This window comes from Narcine bancroftii, chromosome 3 (assembly GCF_036971445.1).
Source record: "Narcine bancroftii isolate sNarBan1 chromosome 3, sNarBan1.hap1, whole genome shotgun sequence".
Taxonomy (NCBI): Eukaryota; Metazoa; Chordata; class Chondrichthyes; order Torpediniformes; family Narcinidae; genus Narcine; species Narcine bancroftii.
In genome coordinates this window covers 233,248,416-233,266,705 of record NC_091471.1, presented here as the reverse complement: position 1 = coordinate 233,266,705, position 18,290 = coordinate 233,248,416, and the positions used below count along the sequence as shown (strand labels likewise).

Sequence of the window (18,290 nt, the reverse complement as noted above, 5' to 3'; positions counted from 1 at the left end):
GCGCTTTCTTCACGATACCATTTGGTGTGTTGAGTCCAGGAAAGATCCTCTGAGATTATGATTCCGAAGAACTTAAATTTGCTTTTCCTCTCCACCTCTGATTTCATCAAAAATCACTGGATTGAATACTCTGGGTTTCCTTTCCTGAGTCACAATTTCTTTTGCCTGGCCCGCAGGAAAAGGAATTTCAGGGTTGTACGTGTTGTGTCGGACTATGGCTTTACCCTACCCTTAATTTAGTCCAGCGTGTTCGTTAAATGAAGTGAAAGAAGAAGGTATTTGGTTCAACAATCAGTTTATTGCACAGCACAAGAATAAAGCTTAACAGAGCTCTGGTTCAGTCATTAGTTTATAGGTCACCTGCACAGTGAGCTATTCCCTAAGACTGACCTCTACGGTCCAGTCTCTACAGTTTATATAGCTCAACCTTATACAGAACAAAAGTTGGCTTTCTTTGCTAGATTTCTTGCGTAAGATTTATCACAAGTAGTTTACTGCTCTGCAGATATCTGGGGTGTAGAGCTCCCATCTTAATCCTCAAGGCCAGAATATCCTGATGTTTTGATCAGAAATCAATTCATACCCCAGATATTTCTAATTATTTCTTTGTTCTCATCTGACCATATTCTTCTTCTGTTCTACTCAACACGTCCTTCTGCCTTCTTACTGAGTTAGTTTCCATCCTCTTTGTTTCTGACAGTCTCTGTCAGGATTCTCTTTGTTCTTGTCTAGCCATCAACACCTCCTTTTGCCTTAACATTCCTACTGAATTGTTTCATACATATTCTCTCTTTTGTATTTTGGGAGCAGGCAATTCTCTTTCTCTCTCAAGACATTACTCTTTCCCTTCACCATGAGGTAAATATTAAATTGTTACATAGTACTGGATTCATGTATACAAAATGAATAGTTTATTTGGCTTGGCTTCGCGGACGAAGATTTACGGAGGGGTAAATGTTCACGTCAGCTGCAGGCTCGTTTGTGGCTGACAAGTCCGATGTGGGACAGGCAGACACGGTTGCAGCAGTTGCAGGGGAAAATTTGTTGGTTGGGTGTTGGGTTTTTCCTCCTTTGTCTTTTGTCAGTGAGGTGGGCTCTGTGGTCTTCAAAGGAGGTTGCTGCCCGCCGAACTGTGAGGCGCCAAGATGCACAGTTTGAGGCAATATCAGCCCAATGGCGGTGGTCAATGTGGCAGGCACCAAGAGATTTCTTTAGGCAGTCCTTGTACCTCTTCTTTGGTGCACCTCTGACACGATGGCCAGTGGAGAGCTTGCCATATAACACGATCTTGGGAAGGCGATGGTCCTCCATTCTGGAGACGTGACCTACCCAGCGCAGTTGGATTTTCAACAGCTTGGATTCGATGCTGTCGTCCTCTGCCATCTCGAGTACTTCGATGTTAGGGATGAAGTCGCTCCAATGAATGTTGAGGATGGAGCGGTGACAACGCTGGTGGAAGCGTTCTAGGAGCCGTAGGTGATGCCGGTAGAGGACCCATGATTCGGAGCTGAACAGGAGTGTGGGTATGACAACAGCTCTGTATAAAAGAAAGCCATCTTTTGTTCTGTTCTGGCAGTTTCCGCAAAACAGGACGTCAAGCGCTGCAGAGCTGGCTCTGAATGGGCAACTAAAGCGGCATCGTCTGCAAAGAGTAGTTCATGGACAAGTTGCTCTTGTGTCTTGGTGTGAGCTTGCAGGCGCCTCAGATTGAAGAGACTGCCATCTGTGCGGTACCGGATGTAAACAGCGTCTTCATTGTTTTGGTCTTTCATGGCTTGGTTCAGCATCATGCTGAAGATTATTGAAAAGACGGTTGGTGCGAGAACGCAGAATAGTACATAAGCATATATTCTACATATTTTCTATGATTAATTAACCCCTATATTCCAACAGTTGTCATGTCAATAAATCTGAATAGTGCAGGCAAATCGGATTCGTTTGGTGAGCACGGGCAATTTGGGCCAAAGGTTTCTGAAGACAGGCAGTGGTCGGGATAGCAGCGCTAGCGCCAGTTTGGGTGGACAACTTGGTTTTCGTTGAACCAGATAAACTGTAGCGTCTCTTTATAGGATTTGTTCTTCGGGACAGACCAGACGGGCCGAACTTATCAGCTCGGCCCCGAGCACGAACGAGAGGCTTTGAACGTTTCCCTGCTGTGCATCGCTCTCGGCAAGGGCTGAACGGCTGTCCGCTGCCCCTTTAAGAGCGGGACAGGCCGACGGTTGCCTTGATGAAATATGGCGGCGCCCTAGACCCATCGATCGGGGATGAGCTGCCGCTACTTCTGGTGAGCGGCCTTTATGAAAAATGGCGGAGGAGGAGCGAAGCACGTTGCGGAGCGCCAGCGAGAGCAGCATGGAGGAGGAGGAGGCTGAGGGCGAAGGAGGCGAGGAGAAGGTCGGGGAGGCGCTGGTCTATCTCCCGGGGCAGCCATTGGCCAAGGGCGAGGAGCTAGTGCGCGATGAGGCTGCCTATCGGCTCTACCACCAGGCGCAGAGTGGTGAGGGGCCGCAACGGGAAACGGGAAGAGTGGGTGCTGGGAGCCTGGGCCTTCCCATTGGTCGGGGGAGAGGGGAGCTGGGCTTTCTTATTGGTGGGGGAGAGGGGAGCTGGGCCTTCCCATTGGTCTGGGGAGAGGGGAGCTGGGCTTTCTTATTGGTGGGGGAGAGGGGAGCTGGGCCTTCCCATTGGTCGGGGGAGAGGGGAGCTGGGCCTTCCCATTGGTCGGGGGAGAGGGGAGCTGGGCCTTCCCATTGGTCGGGGGAGAGGGGAGCTGGGCCTTCCCATTGGTCGGGGGAGAGGGGAGCTGGGCCTTCCCATTGGTCGGGGGAGAGGGGAGCTGGGCCTTCCCATTGGTCGGGGGAGAGGGGGGGCTGGGCCTTCCCATTGGTCGGGAGAGAGGACTGAGAGTGGAGGTTCCCACATGGAGGAAGGAATAGAGGAGTGGAAAGAAAGGGGAGGGGAGGAGGAAAAGGATCCCGCTGTCAGATAAAACTGTGAACAGGGAACACCAACTGCTTCCAATGAACAACGGATCACAATAGAGCCTCAGTAAACGGTTTCTTTACTACGCACTGAAACCCATGGTTAGAGAGGTCAGATTACAGCTCACAGTGTACGTGCATACACTGCAAGGTCTCGAAGTAGAAAATAAGAAGGCACACATTTATACAGTTCATGCAGGGGCTTTGTCAACTAAAACAATTCCATTTAGAGTTTGTTCTTCACAACTGCTAGCATAACGGCAGACAGAAACTTTGACACACGGTTCCAGACCAGTTCCAGCTGCCCTTACTTCCTCCACGGCATAGCAGCATCAGCAGAACAATTTTTAACTGGTCTTAGCCACGAGAACTTTAGTCAAGTATTCCACAATGCTCTTCAAATTCTAGCCAAAGCATAGCTAACAACTACAGGATGGATGGAGGGAGGTGGGAGGGGAGCGGAGGGAGGGGAGAGGGGGAGCGGAGGGAGGGGAGAGGGGGAGCGGAGAGGGGGAGCGGAGGGAGGGGAGAGGGGGAGTGGAGGGAGGGGAGAGGGAGCAAGGAAGGAGGGGAGGGGGCAGGGGAGAGGAGTGTGGGGAGAGGAAGGTAGGAAGGAGGTAGAGGGAGGGGTATTAGAAGTGGGGAAGGGGAGTGAGGAGGAGGCGGGAGCAGGAGAAGTGGAGGGAGGAGAGGGTGAGGGAGTGGAATTTAGGAGAGGGTGAGGAAGGAGGGGGAGGAATTTGGGAGGGGCAGGAGAGTGTGAGGTAGGTCGGGAAGGAGGTGGAGGGAGAGGTATTAGAAGTGGTGGAGGGAGGGGTATTAGAAGTGGGGGAGGGGAGCAAGGAGGAGGGGGCAGAAGAAGTGGAGGAAGGGGAGGGGAAGAATTTAAGAGGGAGAGATGAGGAAGAGGAGAGGAGGAGGAAGCAATTGGAAGTGGATGAGGGAAGGAGGAAGCAGTAGGGAGGGATGTGGGCATTGGTGACCTCTTCTCCACTCTCCCCTCCCTAGGGGCTCCGTGCCTGAGCTTTGACGTGCTGAGGGATGAACTAGGGGATGATCGAACGCAGTTCCCACTAACAGTGTTCCTGTGTGCTGGGACCCAGGCGGACACAGCCCAGAGCAACAGGTGGGGTAGAGTTCGTAGGTCAGAGGGCGGGGTTCTCTGCACTCATTCAGGGGGTGAAGCATTACAGGGCAGGGTCAGGGGGTGAAGGGTTGCAAGGCAAGGTCAGAGAATGAAGGTTCACAAGGCAGGGTCAAGGGTTGCAGGGGTCCTGGCAGGGTTAGGTAGTGAAGGGAGTCACAAGCCAGGGTCAGGGAGTGAAGGAGTCACAGGCAGGGTGAAGAGGCACAGAGTCAGGGAGTAAATGGGTCATGGCAGGGTCAGAGGTGAAGTCACAGGGCCGTGTCTGAGGGTAAAGGGGTCACGGGGTAGGGCGGGTGAAGGGTCACAGGGCAGGGACAGGTGGTGAAGGATCGCAGTCTGGGTCGGGGTGAAGGATCACAAGGCAAGGTCAGGGGGTGAAAGGAGTCAGGACTGAAGGATCACTGCGAGGTAGGATGTTTGGGAGTTAAAGGTCTTAGAACCTCCAGGAAGCAGTGGTCGAATTCAACATCAAATTTGAAAAGGTAAAAATGTTATCAGATGTATCAATTTTTCAGTGGAATGAAGGAAATTATGGTGGTACAAGGAAGGAAGTTGAGTGGTAAACCAAACTATTCAGAGGATCAGAGCAGGACTGGAGATATTTTTGCAAGTAATAAAAGGCATTCAGGATAGATATATTTCAAGGAAAAAGAAATTTGTCCAAGGAAAGGTGGTATCATTATGGCTAACAAAAGAGGTGAAGGCTAAGATCAAAGCAAAGGAGAGGGCAAACAAGGAAGCTAAAATTAGTGGGAAATCAGAGGACAGTGATTCCTTTTGACACTTACAGAAAGAGACAACAAAAGTCATTTGGGAAGAAAAGATGAGCTATGAAAGGAGATTGGCTAACAATATAGAAAAATATACTGTTTAAATATATAAAGTATAAAAGAGAGACATAGGGCTGATTTAAAATTATGCTGGGGAAATTATAATGAGTTATAAAGAAATAGCAGAAGAATTAAAACAATATTTTACCTCAATCTTCATGGTGGAAGACATGAGTAATGTCCCTGACAGACAGAGGCTTCAGGAAGTAGAGTTAGATACAGTTAAGATTACTAGAGAAATTGTGCTAGGCTAATTGAATGGATAGGTAAATCTCCCGGACCGGACAAGATGCACCTGCAGGTTTTGAAAGAGGTGGCTTTGGAGATTGTAGATCCATTGGCGATGATCTTCCAGAAATCAATTGATTCTGGAGAGATTCCAGGGGATTGGAAGGTTGCGAATATGGTTCCGCTATACAAGAAAGGTGGGAGACAGAAAAAAGGAAACTATAGGCCGATTAGTCTGACATCAGTGGTTGGAAAGATATTAGAGTCAATCCTCAAGGATGAAGTTATGAAATACCTGGAAATGTATGACGAGATTGGTCCAAGTCAACATGGTCTTTTAAAGGGTAGATCCTGCCTGACCAACCTATTTGAGTTTTTTGAAGAAATCTCAAGTAGGATAGACATAGGAGAGGCTTTGGATGTTGTATATTTGGATTTTCAAAAAGCTTTCGATGTTAGGCTGCTAAATAAGATGAGGGCCCATGGACACTATTAGACTGGATAGAAAAGCGGCTGATAGGCAGGAAGCAAAGGGTTGAAATTAAGAGATCTCGTTCTGGATGGCTGCCTGTAAACTAGTGGTGTTCCACAGAGGTTGGTGTTAGGGCCACTGCTGTTTACAATTTATATTAACACTTTGGATTGTGGAATGAATGGTTTTGTGTCCAAATTTGCAGATGACACCAAGATAAAGTAGCCAGTAGGAAGAAACTGTAAAGTTGCAGAGGGATAGAGACAGATTAGGAGACTGGGCAAAAATATGGCAGATGAAGCACAATGTTGAGAAGTGTTCGGTTGTACCATATAACCATAAAACAATTACAGTACGGAAACAGGCCACCTCAGCCCCTCTGGTCCGCACCGATCTAAGTGAACTCCTCTCGTCCCACCTACCCGCTCCCTGTCCATAACCCTCCAACCCCCTCACATCCATGTACTCATTCAACCTCCTCTTAAATGACAGAATTGACCCTGCTGCAACCACCTCCCAGAAGGTCATTCCACTCAGCCACCCCTCTCTGAGTGAAGAAGCATCCTCTTATATTACTCCTAAACTTTTGCCCCCTCATTCCAATCTCCCCTACCCTCAAGGCGAAGAGCCTATTCACATCTACACTATCTATTCCCCTCATAATTTTAAACACCTCTATTAAATCCCCACTCAACCTTCTACGCTCCAATGAATAAAGACCCAGTCGACTCAATCTTTCTCCGTATTCTAGATACTGAAATCCAGGCAACATTTGAGTAAATCTTTTCTGCACCCTCTCTACCTTATTGATATCTTTCTTATAATTTGGGGACCAGAACTGCACACAATACTCCAAACTTGGCTTCACCAATGCCTTGAATAGTCTCGACATCACCTCCCAGCTCCTATATTCTATGCAGTTTAATAGTGGAAATAAACAGGCAGAGGACTGTTTGGATGGGGAGAAACTTCAATTCTTGGAGGTGCAAAGAGACCTGAGCGTCCTCATGCAAAGAAACCTAAAAGTTCATGCCCAGGAGGGATTGGGAGTGAAGAAGGCGAATGCTACGTTGGCATTCATTTCAAGAGAAATCGTGTATAAGAGTAGAGAGGTGTTAATGAGGCTCTATGGGCCATTGGAGGCCTCATTTGGAGAATTGTGTACAGTTTTGGGACCCCTATCTTAGAAAGGATGTGATGTTGTTGGAGAGGATATTTACAAGGGGCTAACGTACGAGGATCGTTTGGCAGCTCTTGGGTTGTATTCGTTGGAGTATAGGAGAACGAGGGAGGGATCTCAGAGGCATTTCGTATTTTGTAAAGTTTTGACATAAGATTCCCTTGGAATCGAGGACAAGGGGTCATAGTCTGAAAATTAGAAGTTATCCAATTAAAACAGAGAGGAGGGAGAACTTCTTTAGCCAGAGGGTTGTGGATCTGTGGAACTCGCTGCCACATACAAGGAGTATTTAAACAGGAAATTAATAAGTATCTCATTAGTGAGGGCATCAAGGGATATGGGGAAAAGAATGGAAATTGGGACTAGTGTAGAGTAGCTTAATGTAGATTTACAGAACAGACTCGATGGGCCTAGTGGCCAGCTTCTGTTCCTTGATCTTGTTTGCCGTTGAGCAGTTCAGAGAGGCTTTTGATGCACCTGGGAAGTGTGGTGGTGGGGGGTGGGGTTGGGGATTGGTGTGCCAGCTGTGTGTTCAGCGTCTGGATGTTGCCCCCTGCACTCTCTCCCCGGCCCTCACCCCCTGCCCCTCTCTCCCCGCCCATCCCTCCCTCTTCCCTACTTTCATCCCCCTTCACTTGCCCTCTCACCCTCTCACCTCACCCTCTCTCTCCTCTCTCCCACCCTCTTTCTCTCACTGACCCCCCCCTCCCCCCACAGGATGGTGGTGATGAAGATGCACAACCTCCGTGGGACCGTGGAAAAGCCCAAGTCGGGCTCAGACTCGGATTCAGGCAGCAGTGATAGCGAGGAGGAGGAGGAGGAGGGCCCACGGCTGGAGATCGCCCTGGTGCCGCACTATGGGGGGATCAACCGAATGCGAGTGAGAGAGCGACCATTCCCCTGACCCCCCCGACATCCTGTAAAACCCCCACCAATCCACTGACTGGTCTGGGACCCCACACTCCCCCTCCCCACAGATGGATTGGACTGGGACCCCACTGACTCTTCAACCCCTCAGGTAGACCAGACTGGGTCCCTCCCAGACTCTCTCCCACCCAGGTAGACAGGACTGGGACCTTCCCCGACTCTCTCCCTCCCAAAAGGACCAGACTGGACCCTCCCTGACTCTCGTCTCCCCCCCCCCCCCACCCCACCCAGGTGGATCAAACTGGACCCACCTGACCCTCTACCCTCTCTCTCCCCAGGTGGACCGTTCCTCAGGCACCCCACTCGCTGCCCTCTGGTCGGAGAAGGGCCAGGTTGAGGTGTGGGACCTCCGGCCCCAGCTGGAAGCACTGGCTAGCGCTAGTGGAATGCGGACCTTCCTGTCGGAGCGCCAAGCCAAACTTGAGCCCCTCTTCGCCTTCGGAGGTCATATGGCCGAGGGGTTCGCCCTTGATTGGTCACCCACCGTCCCTGGTGAGAACCCTCCCTCGGTGGGGAAGGGGTGAGGGTCAAGGGATCTCGGGGTATGAGAGTGGGACATGGTGAACGGTGGGAGTGGACAGAGGGACCTCTGGGTCTGAGAGTGGGGCACAGTGAATGGTAGGGGACTTGATCGAGGTCTACAAAATTATGAGAGGCATAGATAGGTTGGACAGCCAGCACCTGTTTCCCAGGTTGGGAATACAACCCCTAGAGGACACATGTATAAGATTAAGGGAGGGGAGACATCAGGGGTACGATTTTACACAGAGTTGTTGAGGCCGGGAATGCCTGGCCAGGAGTGGTGGTAGAGGCTGAAACATTAGGGGCCTTTAAAAAACTATTAGGCAGGCACATGGACAAAAGGAGAGGGTTATAGGGTAGGGAGAGTTTAGCCCTTTTATACGGTTTGGCACAACATGGAGGGCCGAATGACCTGTACAGTGCTGTGATGTTTTAATGTAACGTTAAATATGAAAATTGAGCCTGCATTCACCACTTTAGCTTGTTCCAAACTTCCACCACTCTCTGTGAGGACGTACCCCTTAAATGTATCCCCTTTCACCCTTAACCCGTGTCCTCTGGTTTGTATCTCACCCGCCCTCAGTGGGAAAAGCTGATCTACATTGACTCTGTCTGTCCCCCTCATCATTTTAAATACCTCAATCAAATCTCCCCTCATTCTTCTACGTTCCAGGTTTCCCTGTAAACCAGTTCCCCAAGTCCTGGTAGCATCTGAGTGAATCGTCTACTGCACTTTTTGATATTATTGATATCCTTCCTGTCGTTAGTAGAGGCTCTGGCAGTGATTTTTCAAATGTCATTAGAGACAGGTATAGTGCCAGAGGACTGTGGTTCCTTTGTTCCTTTGTTTAAAAAGGGTTCGAGGAGCAAGTCTAGCAATTATCAGCCTGTAAGTTTGATGTCTGTGGTAGGTAAATTGATGGAAAGGGTTCTTAGAGATAGTATATATAAGCATATGGAGGGACAGGGTCTGATCAGGGACACTCAACACGGATTTGTGCATGGAAGGTCATGTTTGACCAATCTTACAATTTTTTGAAGAAGTGACTAGGAATGTTGATGAGTGGATGTTGTCTATATGGACCAATAATGCCTTTGATAAGGTTCCGCATGGGAGATTAGTTAGGAAGGCTAAGTCCTTGGGTATTAATTTGGAGATAGTCAAATGGATTCAACAGTGGCTGGAAATAAGGTGCCAGAGAGTAGGAGTAGATAATTGTTTGTCAGGATGGAGGCCGGTGATAAGCGGTGTACCTCAGAATTCGGTATTGGGACCATTTTTGTTTGTCATATATATTAATGATCTGGAGGATGGGGCGGTAAATTGGATTAGTAAATATGCAGATGATACTAAAATAGGGGGAATTGTGGATGATGAAGAGGATTTTCAAAGATTGCAGAGGGATTTAAACTGCTTCGAGGAGTGGGCAGAAAGATGGCAGATGGAGATTAATGCTGATAAGTGTGAGGTGCTTCATTTTGGAAAGAATAATCACAGCAAGACATGTGGTAAATGGGAGGGCATTGAAGAATGCAGTGGAGCAGAAAGATCTAGGAATAATGGTGCATTGTTCCCTGAAGGTAGGAGCGCATGTGGACAAGGTGGTGAAGAAGGCCTTTAGTATGCTTGCCTATATAAATCAGTTCATAGAATATAGGAGTTGGGAAGCAATGATGAAACTGTACAAGGCATTGGTGAGGCCAAATTTAGAGTACTGTGTGCAGTTCTGCTCACTGATTTATAGGAAGGATATTAACAAGATAGGGTGCAGAGAAGATTTACAAAATGTTGCCTGGGTTTCAGCATCTGGAATACAAGGAAAGATTGAGCAAATTAGGTCTTTATTCCTTGGAACGTAGAAGGCTGAGAGGGGATTTGATAGAGGTGTTCATTACCTTAATGAGAGGGATAGATAGAGTTGATGTGGAAAGGCTTTTCCCATTTAGAGTAGGAGAGATGGATACAAGAGGTCATGGGTTGAGAGTTGACGGGCAAAGATTTAGGAGTAACATGAGGGGGAACTTCTTTACTCAAAGAGTGTGGAATAGGCTTCCGGGAAAGGTGTTGGAGGTAGGGTCAATTTTGTCATTTAAGAAAGAGTTGGATAAGTATATGGGTAGGAGGGGGATGGAGGGATACGGGCAGAGTGCTGGTAAGTGGAATTAGAGGAGGGTACTTGGATCAGTGCGGACCAGAAAGGCCAAATTGGCCTGTTTCCATGCTGTAATTGTTATATGGTTATATAGTTACTCATGAGGCATGCAATCTGTAAAACCTTGGCTGTGTAGATTCAGAATTCATTTAACTGTAGAAAGCAGAGTAATCATGGGTGGGAAATATTCAGTGACCAGGGAAGTTCTGCAGGGATCTGTTCTGGGACCCCTGCTCTGGATGAACTTTACAAAGAGGCGGAAGGATAGGTCAGTAAGTTTGCAGATGACACGAAGGTTGGAGGAGCTGTGGATGGAGCTGAAGGTTGTCGAAGGTCACAAGAGGATATGGACGGGATGCAGAGTTGGGTGGAGAAGTGGCAGATGGAGATCAATCCGGATTAGTGTGGGTTGATGCATTTTGGATGGACAAACCAGAAAGCTAATTCTTGGGTTAATGGTCGGTTACTTACGAGTGTGGATGAACAGAGGGACCTTGGGGTCCAAATCTATACATCCCTCAAGGTGGCCGCACAGGTTGATAGGAGAATTAAGAAAGCCTATGGAATGTTGGGCTTCTTTAATAGGGGAATTGAGTTCAGTGGAGAGGTCACGTTACAACTCTACAAATCTCTGCTGAGACCCCACTTGGAGTATTGTGTTCAGTTCTGGTCACCTCATTACAGGAAGGATATGGAAGATCTAGAGAGGGGGCAGAGGAGATTGACCAGGATATTACCTGGATTGGGAAACAAGTCTTATGAGGCAAGGTTGGCAGAGCTGGGACTTTTCTCTCTGGATCGTTGAAGGATGAGAAGAGTCTTGATAGAGGTCGACAAGATTCTGAGAGGGATTGATAGGTGGGACAGTCAGCACCTGTTTCCCAGGGCAGGATCAGCAAACATCAGAGGATATCTATACAAAGTGAAGGGAGGGATGTTTAGGGGAGATGTTGGGGGTAAGAGTTGTGGGAGCCTGGAATGCCTTTCCAGGGATGGTGGTGGAGGCTGGAACATTAGTTGCATTTAAGAGACACTTAGACAGACATATGGATGGAATTGAAATAGAGTGTTATGGGGTAGGGAGGGTTTAGAACATTTTTAAGGAATATCTGGGTCAGCACAACAGGGAGGGCCTGAACTGTGCTGAAGTGTTCCATGTATAAATTGTACACAATACTCCAAAGTCTGGCCTCAACAATATCTTCTCCATAACACCCCAACTCCTGTACAGGTGCTCCCTGCCTATGATGGTCAGAGTTAGGATTTTTCAAGTTACGGTGGTTCAGTTGTGTGACCCTCATTATTTACTTTCATGTAATATGTTAAAGTGAGGTCATCACAAACATTGTTGATTTTTACAATAAACGTTGATAATTCCTCTAAGGTGAGTTCTTTGTGACCCCTTGGTCAATCACTTAATTCAGTCAGAAAGCTTGCAGGGACTGATACGGGGCTGTGGGGAGAGAGCAGGGCAGTAGGATCAGTGTGGAGACTGATACAGCGCTGTGGGAAGGGAGCGGGGCAGTGGGATCAGTGTGGGGTCTGATACAGGGCTGTGGGGAAGGAGTGGGGCAGTGGGATCAGTGTGGGGTCTGATACACGGCTGTGGGAGGGGAGCGGGGCAGTGGGATCAGTGTGGGGACCAACATGGGGCTGTGGGGAGAGAGCGGGGCTGTGGAATCAGTGTGGAGACCAACACGGAGCTGTGGGGAGAGAGCAGGGCTGTGAGATCACTGTGGGGACTGATACAGGGCTGTGGGGAGAGAGCGAGGCAATGGGATCACTGTGGAGACTGATACAGGGCTGTCGGTGTTATACAAGGTATACCTGTATTGTTTATCAACTTGTCACAACGCCATCCCATCATAAGTAGAGAAGTACCTGTACTTTGATTAATGTACCAAAATCTCTCTTTACAACCCTGTCCACCTGTAACACCACTTTCAGGGAATTATGTCTCTGTATTCCAAGGTCCCTCTGTTCTACCACACTCCTCAGTGCCCAACCATTTCTTGGTTTGCCCTTCCAAAATCCAGCACCTCACACGCACGTGTCTGCATTAAATTTCACCTGCCGTTTTGCAGCCCATTTTTCCAGCAGGTTCAGATCTCTCCACAAGCTTTGAGAACCTTCCTCGCCGTCCACAACGCCTCTAATTTGACCTTCATTAACTGCGGCGTCAGGCTTAAGAACCATGAGGCAACTGGCCTCACCGATGTCTTCAACATCTCTCCCCGATTTCTTCTTCCCTCCATCCTCGTCCATCTCTCCCCTCCCCTTCCTGATTCCCCCTCCCATCTCCCACCATCCCCCTCCACCTTGCCTCTTCCCACACTCACTCTACCCCCGACCTTTCTTCCCTCTCCCCTCCTCTCCCATCCCCTCACTCCTCCCCTCCTCTCCACCCCCTCACTCCTTCCCTCTCCCCTCCTCGCATTCCCCTCTTCCTCCCACCCCTCCTTCCCTCTCCCCTTCTCCCAGCCCCTCACTCCTTCCCTCTCCCCTCCTCGCATTCCCCTTCCTCCCACCCCTCTCCCCTTCTCCCATCCCCTCACACCCCCTACCGCCTCCCATTCCCTCTCCTCTTCCCACACCCTCACTCTACCCCAACCTTTCTTCCCTCTCCTCTCCACCCCATTCCTTCCCTCTCCACACCCTCCCATCCCCTCCTCCTCCCACCCCCATTTCTTTCCTCCTCCTCCCATCCCCCTCCTCCCATCCTCCCACCCCCTCATTCCCTCTCCCCTTCTCCCATCCCCTCACATCCCCTCTCCTCTTACCATACCCTCACTTCACCCCCGACCTTCCTTCCCTCTCCCCTCCTCCACCTCCCATCCCTCTCTTCCCCTCCCACCTCCTCCTCCCACACCCTCACCACCCCTGACATTCCTTCCCTCTCTCCTCCCATACCCTCCACACCCTCACTCTTCCCCTTCCATTCCCTCATTCCTCCCTTCCTCCTCCTCCACTTGCCTCCCCCTCACTTCTCCCTTCCTGCAGTCCTTCTCCCCTTCCCCTATCCCTCACTGCACCCCCACTCCCCCTTGTGGCTCCCCTCCCTTTCACTCCTGTCCTCACCTGTCCCTCCTCCCCTCTCACTCCTGTCCTCACCTGTCCCTCCTCCCCTCTCCTCCTCTCACCTCCCCTGGCCCCCCTCCCATTACTTCTCTTTGGTCCTCCTCCCAAACCCTCTCCCCTCCTCCCTTCCATCTCCTGCCTATCTCCTCCCTCTCACCTCCCCTCCTCCCACCCCCTCCTCCACCTCCCCATCCTCTCATCCACCTCCCTCACCCACCTCCCCCACTCCTTCCCAAACCCCCATCCTCTTCTCCCCTCCTCCACCTCACCCCCACTCTGTCACTCCTCCCTTCCTACACCCCTTGTCCCCTTCATCTCCCCTCTTCCCACCGCCTGCCTCCATCCCAACCCTGTTCCTCCTCTCCCCCTCACTCCTCCCTTCTCCCCCACCTCCGGCACCCAATCAACCATCCTCCCCCCTCACCTCCCCTTCCACGCCTCCTCTCTCCTCCACCTACCCTTCCCCTCCTCTCCCTCGCTGATACTCCCTCTCCCTCGCTCCCCTCCCCTCCCTCCATCCGTCCCTTTGTGGCATTAATTTCTTGAGGATTGGTTGTAATATTGAGGGCCTCTAGCAACCTGGTGAGTCCTCACTTGTACAGTTTTGGGCACCATATTTGAGAAAGGATGTCCTATCTTTGGAGAGGGTTCAGAGTTTTACTGGAATGATACAAGAAATGAAATGGTTGACACATGAGGAACGATTGTCAGCTCTTGGTCTGTACTCATTGGAGTGCAGAGGATGAGGGGGAGAACCTCATGGAGACATTTCGATCACTGAAAGGCCTGGACAGAGTCGACGAGGCAAGGATGTTTCCCATGGCAGGGGATTCTCGGACAAGAGGGCACAACTTCAGGGTAAAAGGGCGTCAGTTTAAAGGAGAGATGCAGAGAAATTTCTCTAGCCAGAGTCTGTGAAACTTGTTGCTGTGGGCAGTCGTGGAAGCGAGATTGTTGGCAGAGACTGAGAGGTATTTTGATTTGTCAGGGCATCAAGGGTTGCGTGTGGGGTTGAATGATAGGATCATGGTTTAAATGGCAGAACAGATCTGACGGACCGGCTGGCCTACTTCTGCTCTTATAGCTTGTGTTTCCCTTCCCTGCCTGCCCCGCCCCTCCCTCTCCGCACCCCCGCAGGTCGCCTGGCCTCAGGCGACAGTAAGAGGAACATCCACATTTGGGAACCATGCCCAGCTGGGACCTGGCGAGTGGACCAGCGTCCCTACTCGGCACATAGCCGCTCTGTGGAGGACATCCAGTGGTCGCCAAGTGAGAAAACGGTGAGATGGAGGTGGAGGGTGAGGGGGGTGGGGTTCGGCGAGGGGCGGGGGGAGGCTTCTTCGAGATCTGCCATTTGAGTGGTGTCATGCCAACAACCTTTGCACTCAACGTCAGCAAAACCAAGGAGATGATGGTGGACTTCAGGAGGGAGTAAGGGGAACACAACCCCTCATCGAGGGCTCAGGAGTGCAGAGGGTCAAGAACTTCAAATTCCTGGGTGTGAACATCTCCAAGGATCTGTCCTGGAGCCTCCACATTGAAGCAATCACAAAGAAGGTTCGCCAGCGGCTGTACTCTGTGAGGTGTCTGGGGAGATCGGTCGTCACTGAAAATGCTCGTAAACCTCAACAGGTGGACTGTGGAAAGCATTCTGACTGGTTCCATCACTGCCTGGTACAGAGGTCCCAACTCTCAGGACAATAATAAACCCCAGAGGGTTGTTCACTCGGCCTGTGACATCACGGGCACCAGACTTGACTCCATCAAGGACATCGACATGAGGCGGGGTCTAAAAAAGCAGCCTCTATCCTCAAAGACCCCCACCACCCAGGCCAGGCCCTCTTCACTCTGCTACCATCGGGGAAAATGTCCAGGAGCTTAAAGACAAGCACAAGGGTGGCTTCTTCCCCGCTACCACTAGATAACTGAATGATCCATGAACCATAGGCACTGCCTGACTTTTTGTGCACTGTTTTTAATTTTTTCAATCGTAATGTATTATTTAATAGTAATAGATTATAATATGAATGCTTGCACTATGATGATGCTGTTCATGAGAATAAATTCTGACTGACATGTTGGTGACCCCAACCCCCCCCCCCATGATGGACAGGCCTTGACCCTGCCCTGAGTCTGAACATGGACAAGATGAAGGAGATGATCATGGTCTTCAGGGGACCAGGAATGACCGCCCTCCACTATACCTCAGGGCCTGTGTGCTCATCCCGCTGACCCACGATGGCACCGCCAGATCCAGCTCCAACAGTGTCATCAGGTTTGTAGAAAAACGCAATGGTCGTTGGCCCCATCAGCAACAACAATGAGTCGCACGACAGAGGCGGAAAATCCCATGAAATGATGCGAGAGTCTCAACGTGGACAAGAAAAAAGGAGATGATCGTGGACTTCAGGAGGACCAGGAACAATCGCCCTCCACTACACATCAACAACTCTGTAGTAGAGAGAGTGGAGAGCACCAAGTCCTTGGAGTTCAGTCAACCAGTGATCTGTTGTGGACGTTCCACTTGTCAGGAAGGTGCAACATTGACCACACCTCCTGAGAAGACTGAAGCGGGCAAGGCTACCATCAGCCATACAGTATATATAACCATTACAGCATAGAAACAGGCCAACTTGGCCCTTCTCGTCCTTGACAAACACTTTCTCCCAGGAGCTCTATTGAGAGTGCCCTGGCCGGCTGCTTCACAGTGTAGTATGGTTCTGACAGAGAAATGGATCAGAGGTCAATCCACAGGACCATAAGAGGGGCAGTGAGGATCACTAGAGTCCTTCCCCTCCATCAACATTATCTACCAGGATCGTTGTCTGAAGAGGGCCCGTTCCACCCCCGCTCACGGCATCATTCAACAGTTCCTGTCGGGGAAGAGATGCAGATGTATCAGAGCCAACCCCACCAGGCTGAGGAACAGCTTCTTCCCACAGCAGAGAGGACACTGAAGGACCAAAGGAACTGCCCATACTGACCGTCCGAGACTCTTATTTGCGGAACAAAATTTGTTGTATATATAAATACTTGTCCTGCCTGTGTATGGTTTGTCTGTGTGTGTGTTCTGTCTGGTTGTGTGACTGCGTGTTTTGCGCCGAGGACCGGAGAACACTATTTCATTGGGTCGTTCATAAAGCTGACGTCTCCCTCTCCCGGGGACAGGTCTTTGCCTCGTGCTCGGCAGACGCCTCCATCAGAATCTGGGACACGAGGGCAGCCCCCAGCCGGGCCTGCATGCTGAGGGTGGAGGCAGCCCACCAGTCTGACGTCAACGTACTGAGCTGGAACCGGAGGGAACCCTTCCTCGCTTCGGGGGGTGACGACGGTGTCCTGAAGGTGTGGGACCTTCGTCAGTTCCAGGTGAGGGGGAGTGGAGATGGGAGAGGGAGGAGGTAGAGGGGAGGGGGAACAGGGGAGAGAGAGATAGGATCTTTCCTTGCCTCGGGGGAAGAGGACTCTCAGTTCCAGTTGGGGGGGAGGAAGATGGGGGAAGGGGCCTGGGGAAGGAGGGAGGAGGTTTCTCAGGAAGGGGGAGGGGCTGGTTCAGCTGTTGCTTTTACTTCCCAAAACTTGCTCACAATCCACTGTTCATTTTCTCCCACTCCCTCCGCCTTTCCCCCACTCTCCATTCCCACCTCTCCCTCCCTACCCCCTCTCTCCCCACCTCTCCCTCCCCTCCCCCCCACACACTTCCCCAACAGGAGGGGAAAAGCGTGGCCCAGTTTAAGTTGCACTCAGCCCCCATCACCACGATAGAGTGGTGCCCACAGGAGGGCAGTGTCCTGGCAGCAGCCGGAGCCGACGACCTGCTGACCCAGTGGGACCTGGCAGTGGAGCGGGACGGGAGCGGCGAAGGGGAGGAAGGTCTCGGCCAGTTCCCTCCACAGCTCCTCTTCATCCACCAGGGCCAGAATGACATCAAGGAGCTCCACTGGCACCCCCAGTGTCCCGGCCTGATCGTCAGCACTGCACACTCCGGCTTCGACGTGTTCCGGACTATCAGCGTGTGAGGGGGGAGGGAGAGAGGAGGGGGAGAGGTGGGAGAAAGGAGGTGAGAGAGAAGGGGGGAGAGAGAGAAGATAGAGAAGGGGCAGAGAGAGATGGGGAGATGGGTGAGAGCAAGCAGGATGAGAAGATGGAGAGAGAGGGAGACAGACTCCCCACATGGAGACAGTGGGAGATGAGAGGGGGATTATTCAGCAGCTTTGAGTCAGAGAGAGAGATGAGGTTCTGGTAGCCCAGAGTGAGAGGGGTGGGGGACACTGAGAGAGTGAGGGCCGCTCTCTGCTGCACATGCACAGCCCTTCTCCCAAACGGGTCCTCGAGACCAGGGTTCAGCTTTTCTGTCCTGGAGACTTTCGCAGACAACACAGCAATAAAAGGACCAGTGTTCTCCCACTGCTGTGGTCTGTTCAATGAAGGGTTCTTCACCAGTGCAGGGAGGGGTTCTCAGAGGCCACCTCCACAGATACTTCAGTGATGGAGAGGGCTTACGGTGGACCTGCCTTTGTATGTTGAGGAATCAAGTACAAGAGCAACGAGGTAATGCTCCAGCTCGATAAAGCTCTAGTTAGACCATAGACTTAAGTACTTGGTCACTGGGGTGACGGGAAGGTCGGGTGTGTTGTGGACAGTGTGGGAAGTTAACGGGATACAGACGGGATACGGAGTTGGGGGAGAAGTGGAGGGGTGGGACAGTGGGGTGACTGGAAGCTCGGGAGTGTTGTGGACAGTTTGGGAGGTTAACAGGATACAAACGGGAT

General features: G+C 50.9%; 2 protein-coding genes across 3 annotated transcripts in view; one reads left to right on the top strand and one right to left on the bottom strand.

The window, feature by feature from the left end:
• Positions 1-278: 278 nt before the first annotated feature.
• The window catches only part of tsen34 (TSEN34 tRNA splicing endonuclease subunit), a 34,982-nt gene continuing 16,970 nt past the window's right edge, over positions 279-18,290 (bottom strand). The window contains exon 5 of one of the 2 annotated variants that reach the window (XM_069926956.1): positions 279-1,791. In XM_069926956.1, coding sequence (XP_069783057.1) covers positions 1,464-1,791 — 328 coding nt within the window. In that variant the 3' untranslated portion in view covers positions 279-1,463. Of the gene's footprint in view, positions 1,792-15,638; positions 16,395-18,290 lie in introns of those variants that run through there. The other variant, XM_069926958.1, reaches the window with a different exon arrangement.
• On the top strand, positions 2,070-17,925 carry grwd1 (glutamate-rich WD repeat containing 1). The gene is made up of 7 exons (XM_069926955.1): positions 2,070-2,500; positions 3,993-4,110; positions 7,559-7,721; positions 8,047-8,260; positions 14,659-14,801; positions 16,690-16,887; positions 17,229-17,925. The coding sequence occupies exons 1-7, from the start codon at positions 2,308-2,310 to the stop codon at positions 17,535-17,537; spliced, it is 1,338 nt and encodes a 445-aa protein (XP_069783056.1). The 5' UTR covers positions 2,070-2,307; the 3' UTR covers positions 17,538-17,925.

Coding starts and splice junctions, on each gene's coding strand:
- grwd1 (XM_069926955.1), top strand. CDS start 2,308: ATGGCGGAGGAGGAGCGAAGCACGTTGCGGAGCGCCAGCGAGAGCAGC. Junction 2,501..3,992: donor CTACCACCAGGCGCAGAGTG/GTGAGGGGCCGC, acceptor TCCCCTCCCTAG/GGGCTCCGTGCCTGAGCTTT. Junction 16,888..17,228: donor GGGACCTTCGTCAGTTCCAG/GTGAGGGGGAGT, acceptor CTTCCCCAACAG/GAGGGGAAAAGCGTGGCCCA.